The sequence below is a fragment of the Delphinus delphis genome, chromosome 9 (assembly GCF_949987515.2).
Source record: "Delphinus delphis chromosome 9, mDelDel1.2, whole genome shotgun sequence".
NCBI classification, from domain to species: domain Eukaryota; kingdom Metazoa; phylum Chordata; class Mammalia; order Artiodactyla; family Delphinidae; genus Delphinus; species Delphinus delphis.
The window spans coordinates 33361304-33368727 of record NC_082691.1 but is presented as its reverse complement, the minus strand read 5'-3'; the positions used below and the strand labels follow the sequence as shown (position 1 = coordinate 33368727).

At 47.5% G+C, this 7424-nt stretch overlaps 1 protein-coding gene across 1 annotated transcript in view; it reads right to left on the bottom strand.

Moving 5' to 3' along the window:
• Positions 1 to 2937: 2937 nt before the first annotated feature.
• The window catches only part of RAPGEF5 (Rap guanine nucleotide exchange factor 5), a 219151-nt gene continuing 214664 nt past the window's right edge, over positions 2938 to 7424 (bottom strand). Inside the window, exon 26 of the mRNA XM_060020399.1 lies at positions 2938 to 7188. Within this exon, the coding sequence (XP_059876382.1) occupies positions 7070 to 7188 (119 nt within the window). The 3' untranslated portion in view covers positions 2938 to 7069. The remainder of the gene's footprint in view (positions 7189 to 7424) is intronic.

The following is a 7424-nucleotide window of genomic DNA, read 5'->3' as shown; positions in this document are numbered from 1 at the left end:
TCTGCACCAGTTTTCTTAACAGCCAGGGGCTGGAAGGGATCGTAAAGGTCTTCTCTCAGAGCCTCCATCTGAGGATCGAATTGCTAGTTGGTTTGAGGTCTGTCTGCACAGCTCTGGTAGGAAAGAGCTCAGGATTCTTAAGGCAATTCTGGTGATCTGGGCAAAGCCAGTCAGAGCCCCTGCCCCAACCCCAGCTAGCTCTGAATTCTTCCCAGCCTGGCTTTAAGATTTCACATCTGAAAAGGAGCACATAAGTCTCACATACACTGATTTATTTAGCAAACGTTTGGTGCATTTTTTTTTTTTTTTGGCCACTGCCACGCAGCACGCGGGATCCTTAGCCCCCCAAGCAGGGATTGAACCCATGCCCTCTGCAGTGGAAGTGTGGAGTCTTAACCACTGGACCGCCAGGGAAGTCCCAGGTGCATGTTATTTTCAGCTGGCATTCTTACTGGTATGAATCAATGAATCTCCCCGAGTAGAATAGCAGTTTCAAGGGGATGCCAAGTTATTCGTCTTCTGGAGGCATCTTCCCAATCTCTTTGGCCCTGGACAGATAAGTAGAGGCCAGAATGTGAACTTGCATGCTATTGAGGTTCAGTTCTATAGCTTGGAAGGTGCTGCTGAAGGATTCTGAGCTAGGACAGACACGATCAGATCTGTATTTTAGAAAAAAAAAAAATTGACGGGGGAGATTTAGACTAAAGGGAGGAAGCATAGGTAGACAGTTACTGTAATGATTAAGTAATGGATAGTGAACGCCTGACCTCATGCAGGGAAAGTGGGGACAGAGCAGCTGGTGGAGAACTTGATGAGCAAGGGGTGCTGGACGTGAGGAATCAAGATAGTCCGTTCCCATGGTTTGAACTTGGCCGTCACTGGCCATACAAGGTTTCCCAGGAGAAAGGGATTTACCTGTTATGAGACCCAAAGAGCCACCGTTGCTGTAGAAGTTGGGAAAGATCTTGCCACTGTCTTAATTCTTGCATGTGGGCTCGCTGGTTTTAAGCCTTCAATCTCTCTGCTGCATTGAGTTATTTTGTTTGTTGTTGGGTTTTTTTTTTTTTTTTTGGTTGGAACTCTCAAGACCGAGGTGACCACTGCACGGATTTTCTCAGAATGTAACTATTTTCACTCAAGTTCTAACTAGAGATTATAGCCTCTAACCCTCTAACCACACACAGACAACTTGGGAACCTCTAAACTTCTCAGAGCAGGAAAGGGGCCTTCGGGAGAGGCGGGCTCAATACCACTTCCCAGGGTTGCATCTCAGGCGAGTAAGGCTCCACGGTGGGGTCTGCCTTAGGGTCTTCTCTATTAAGGCGCACCTGCTGCCTTCAGAAGCAGGGATGCTTTACTGAAGGACATCAGCAAGTCTAAAGCTTTAGGACTTTCATTCGTCTAAAGTCGTAAATGGAAAACAAATACACAAGTGGCTCACTGGGGATCCAGGAGACTTCGAAGAGCTGGACCAGACCTGGAGCTCTCATCCTCCAAAGTCCGATTTTGTAGCTAGTGCACCAGGACCAGAAAGTTCATTTTGAGGTTTGCTAGAACAAGAACCAGCTTCTGAGTCTGCGGGAGCCTTCATCTTCCCAGTACGGACAATCCCAGCAAAGAAAATCTCTGAGAATCCTGAGCAATGGGAATTTCCCTTTCCCCTCCGATTCCCTTCTGAAGCTGGAGCCTAGGGCTTCCATCCTCCCCTCGTCTCCTGCGTTGCTCCAGATCCAGGCCGGAGCCCACAGATGCAGTGAGGATGGGTCAGAACGAAGCAGTCAAGCTCAGTGGTCCTCCTCTCTCTGCTCCCCAAGGTCTGAGAGCCCATTCCCCCCCTTTGCCATCTCTTCCCATTTTCCCTTGTTACAGAGAGTACCCCTTCCTAGTGATCAAGAACCCAAGAGAATCATCTGGTCTTTACCTTTTCCTACATAAACACTAGCCCTTTGCATGGATAGAGGACAGCCGGCGGTTTTGTCCATCAGGTAATGTGCAAAGTCAGTACTATCACCCCGACGTGGACTGAGGGAAAGGGCCGTTTATCAAGAAAGCAGTGTCCTGGAGACTGCATTAGTCAGTTTTGGTGAAATTCCACCCGGGTAGTCACCTACCCCCGCCCTGCCACCCAAGTGCAGTGGCTTCTAATGATGTTTTATTTCTCACTCAAGTGACACATCCTTCACAAGCTGGAGAGTCCAGTGGATGGAGACACCTTTACTCGGACACTGCGGGTCTCCTAGCAGAGGAGACATGGCAGCCACAGGTTACCTCAAAGCTTCGGTCTCCAAGCCACACGGGTTGCTTCTCCCCGTTTTTCACTGGACAGAGGAAGACATTTAGCCGGTTCTCAGCTCATCATGGTGAACGACATAATCCTCTTGCAGGGGGAGGGATCAGCACATGCCAAAGGCCAAGCTTGACATCAATGGGCAGGATGTATAATTCTCCCGGAGGGAGGGGGAGAGAACAGTCTGAAGGATAAGTCTACCCCAGTGTACGTGACCCTCATCTTTCCATTCCAGTAGAGCATCATTACCACCCCTTTGCTTCATCGTCCCACCCGTAGCTTTTGTCCTGCTGCTATTCCAGGCCTAGGGCATCACCACCAGGGCTTGGAGCTTGCCTCAGTGTCTGGGCTGGTAAGGAAGGGAGAGTACGTGGTCCCACTTGAGTGGGGTGAGGTAATGACAGGGGTTGTTGGAGTCTCCACATCCCAGAATACGATGCGATTTCCAGGGTCTTTAGGTTCTACAATAACTCAATGGCAGCACAAGTGATGTAGGCTTCCATGGGTCGCCTGAGAATCGCTTCACCTACTTGTAGCGCTGTCAGCAAGCAAATGATTTCTGAGTTCCACACATCTGAGCATAATACGCTGCCGGAACACAGGCTACAGAGCCCCCAAACATCACAAAGCAAGAAGCTCTGAGGCATGAATAGTATCTTTAACGTCATCTTATATTTGGAAAAGCAGTTTTTAAAAAAAAACACTTGAAAATACAAGATAAGGTAACAGTGACTTACATGTAAGTTCTCACCTTATATTGCTTGGCCATTTTTACATATAAATTATTGCTTACTAGCTTTGATAAATACACAGCACAGTCATATATACAGAAGCAGAAAGCATGAAATATGAGAAAGAAAATACTGTTAATGGCAATTCTGGTAATTCCACAAATGTTTCATATTTACCAGCTCTTCTAATGGTGGAAAACTACAAAGTGTAGTCCCTGAGAAGTTAGGTAGACGCCCTGATTGTGGGTTTTCTATCTCCTGTTAATGCAAGCTGATAATGTCACAGCGGTCTCATCGATTTCATCCCAGTATTTGATAACAGTGGAATACGAATAAATAGGCTATGCAAATAAATATTACTCTGCTAAAAAATGTTTAGTATATACAGCTTTGCTTTATATAGTACATTTTCATCTAACTTTTTGGCAATTTTTAAAAACTTTTTTCCAGCACTAGTTTTAAGCACAATGGCTCACTCGTTAATAAGCAGGCTGAAAACTTAAGGACATGTCTTCGAAGCATTTAAAAGAAATGCTATCCATGTTAGATCACCAGAGTGGACCTGATCTTCCCCATTTGAATGTTTTTGCCTAGTTTCTGAGAAGCTCAGACTAGCTCTGCCATCTAGGGACACTTGGAATCTGTGGTGTGTGAGATGGCTGCAACAAAACCACTGGGCAGGGATCGGGGCAGCAGTGGAAGCCCAGCTCCAGGGATCAAACGTCACCAGCACCTTCTCTTTGATGCCACTGTGTCTCCCTACTTGGAGGTGAGTATGCATTAGTGCAACATCTCCCTACAAGCTGGGAGGTATGGGCTGTTACTTTGTCCCTATGCTTCTGAATTTAAGGTATTCTGCACCCAACTTGCTTGTGGACAGGGGTCTAGGAAAATGAATTCATTCTAACGAGATACTAGAATAGAGTGAACGCAGGCCATAATATGTGTCACTACAACCGTCTGGCGATTATACAGGTTATAACGAAGAGTGAAGTTATTATAAAACACTGTAGTCTTAGGAGCATCTGCAAATGGGTATGGAAAAATTTAAAAAATTTTTTTGAGTGGTTGTGATTTTGCCGATAGGAACTTGCCCTGTGCTAACTTCTAAGCAGGGCTGGTTTGCTGACAGATCCAAAGACCCATAGGACTGTCTGAAAATCGTGCCATAGCGAAAATAACCCCCTCAGAAGTGCCCACGCACCCGTCGCTGGTGAAGGTCTCAGGTGATAGGAGATTTTTCAGAGTGAATGGAGATTTCGTGCGATTGTGAAAATCTAACAGAGTTAGAAAGGAGCTTACAGGTCCTCCTGGCCACCCTTCTGGCCAGAACAAAACCTATTCCAAAGAGGCCTTGGCAGATATATGCAGAGGGAATATGACCCACCCCTATTAACAGGGACCCTGCTTAAGTCCCCTGCAGCCTGTTCACTTGGACAGCTCCAGACTCATTAGAAACAGCTTCATGTTGAGCTACATCTGGTTCCCATGATTCTGCCTTGAATTCATTGATTCCAGATTCACGTCTTCTCATTGCTTCTGAAATTTCTGAGAGCTGCTGCCTGGGAGACCTCTGCAGATCGTTGTTAAATTTCAGGAAGATTTAGAGATTTTGACTTTCAGAAGACAGGGATGGAAAAGCACATCTCAACAAAACAAAATCCTTCCCTTTTGTTGCCCCAAGAGCCATTAAGACCATGGCTGGAGGAAACAGCGGGCAAGCGCCGTTCTCTCCCAGTCTGTTTCCACCCATACCACGTGGGGTACTCCGACTACACCCTCAAAATCTGTTTAGGTGTGATGTACGTGTGGATTCGTTTGGCCATGCACACATCTGAGTTGAGGTCCAAGCAGCAGGTGCTGTGCTAACATAGTTCTCCACTGGAGCAACTGCAATACTTTTAGATGGAGCAATGCAGATCTAATGTGAATAACCATTTAAACTGTAAAACACAAGAGACGATGTCAAAATGGCCTTGTAGGATTAGAATGGCCCAATGCTACTCCTGAGCATAGAGAAAAGACCAGAACACACACTGGTGCCGTAAGCCCACAGCGTCCTCAGTAATTGCCAAGGGGAGCGCTTTTCCAGTGTTTGATCAGCCATGAGAAAAGTCTCTTTTCCCTGGTTCTGGTGGGTCTGATCTCCTCCAATGGGTCTCATTCCATTCCCAGGAGCCTGGGGCATTTCTCTGAGTGGACTAGCCCTGGATGGTGCCTTTCTATAAAGCCGTGTTAATGTTCAGGACTGAAGCCTGACATGCTGGGACAGACTCTCTTTCAAAGTCCTACCCCAAATTTGCTCCCTGTGGCTGCTAACAGGGATCTCTCAAGCTCAGTGCGGCTCCCGAGCCCAGGAAACAGCATTGCTATAAAGGTGTAAGAAAGCATTGGACACATCTCAGTAATGAGGTGCTGATGGGACAAGAAGAAGCGATTCTGTACAGGCACCAAGGAGGGGACCAGGCAGGAGGGGTGAGAGGGGCACCAGGATCACATGTGTGGAAAATGAATGAACCTAACAGGCAAAGCAGGGCCCTTGTATTTTAGCAAAGTGACAAGGATCTAGCTGGCAGGGGTGGATTTCATTACTGTATCTCACAGGCTTTTCTGTTCACTTGAAGGTTGAGGGAAATCCTCTAACCAGTTCTTGAGAACAGCAAGAGGTCATATTTACTGTAGGAGCCCCCACCTGTAAAAACGGGAATAAAAAGACTTAAAAGACTCTGAGAATTTGGGGGGACAAAAAAAAAGGCAGATTATAGAAAGGCTCCCTGCCTTGGTTGGGAGGCAGACTATAGGACTTTTAAGTGTCCAACATACATCAGACATTTAGATCTTTGGGGTTCTTTTCATTTGCTGAAAGATGGGCGATCACCACTATTTTAACCCCTTGTTCTTCTCCAGGGAGAGCTAAGTGCTTCACACATCACATCCCACTTAAGCTCCCTGTATGGGCCGTTCTCATTCCAGAGTATGGGCATGAGGCTGCTGGAAGCAAGCAACACACGAGGGCATCGCCAGGCACAAAAAGGCGGGCCTTTGTGACCGTCACCCCCAGGAACAGTTAAGAGTGCCTGCAATGTGTCAGGCACTGTGCTTTTGTCAAAAATCGTATTGTACCCGAGATGAGAGCCTGCTTGCACGTGGAAAGAAAATCCCCAGAAATTCAATGCGTCGATTTCTGAAAGGTGACTGTTCTTCCGTGTTGGCAAAGCAACTTAGTCTAACTTGCCTACAGTTGTGAATCAGTTGCGCAGAAACGCATTTCACCTGCGAGCACACATCGCTAAGTGACTGTGGATGCCAAGAAATGCATGCCTTGACATTTCTCTTCTGGAGATCAGAGCAGGGATGCCAGCTGCCAGTCCTCACTAACTCCCTAGACACAAGTGGCTTTTGGTGATGTCATAGTTCATAAAGACAGAGACCGGTGCGTCTCCCTGGAAACCTAGAGATGCCGTCACTGTCTTCAGGTGTTCAAATGAGCTCCCGCTTTGACAGCCTAGAAACAGGCATCTGCTGCCAGGCAAAGTAAAACTCCTCCCAGGCTCACACATGCTCTTACGGAGACACCTTGTCACCGTATGACAGGAGACGGTCTCTCGTCTTGACGCTGGCGCATCTCAAAGTGAACATTGGATTGGTTCAACAAGGTGATCCTAAGAAACCAGGCAAAGTAAAACTGCTCCCAGGCTCACACATGCTCTTATGGAGACACCTGGTCACCGTATGATAGGAGACGGTCTCTCGTCTTGACGCTGGCGCATCTCAAAGTGAGCATTGGATTGGTTCAACAAGGTGATCCTAAGAAACCAGGCTTCTCCATTTCGAGAAAGCTTCTGCCTTCCCCTTCCAACCGCAGCCTCTCCGCATCTCTGGCAGCTGACATCACTTCGCGAGCACGCTCTGGCTGGCTTTCCCGTGTATGTCTTGTGATACGCTGATAAAACTCAGCAACTTCTTTTCTCTCAGGAAAGCAACGTGCTCGGCGCTGCCATCCCCGGAGCTCCCGGGGCTGCGGTTCCAGGGTGGCGAGGCGTGGGGGGGCTCACACCCGTGGCTCGATCCTGTGCGAGAGCGCAAACAGGGCCTGCTGGCTGTCAATGACGCACAGGTGGTGAACGTAGGATTTTAACTCTGGGTGCTCTTTTGGAGATATGTCACCTCCTATTTTGGGGAAGGAAAAAAAGTCAATCTCATGAGAGCAGTAATGCTGTTTCTGAACACCAGTAACACCCCACCTGAAGGCGTAGGGTAAAGCCAGAAGGCAGACTCGCATTGGTCAGAGTCCCAGAAGAGATATCTTTATCCTAATCCCAGAGATGCTTTTCCAGCTCAGACCAGATGCCTCAGGTCAGGTAATTAGACTGGCAAGATGTCTGTTCTACCAACATTGATAGACC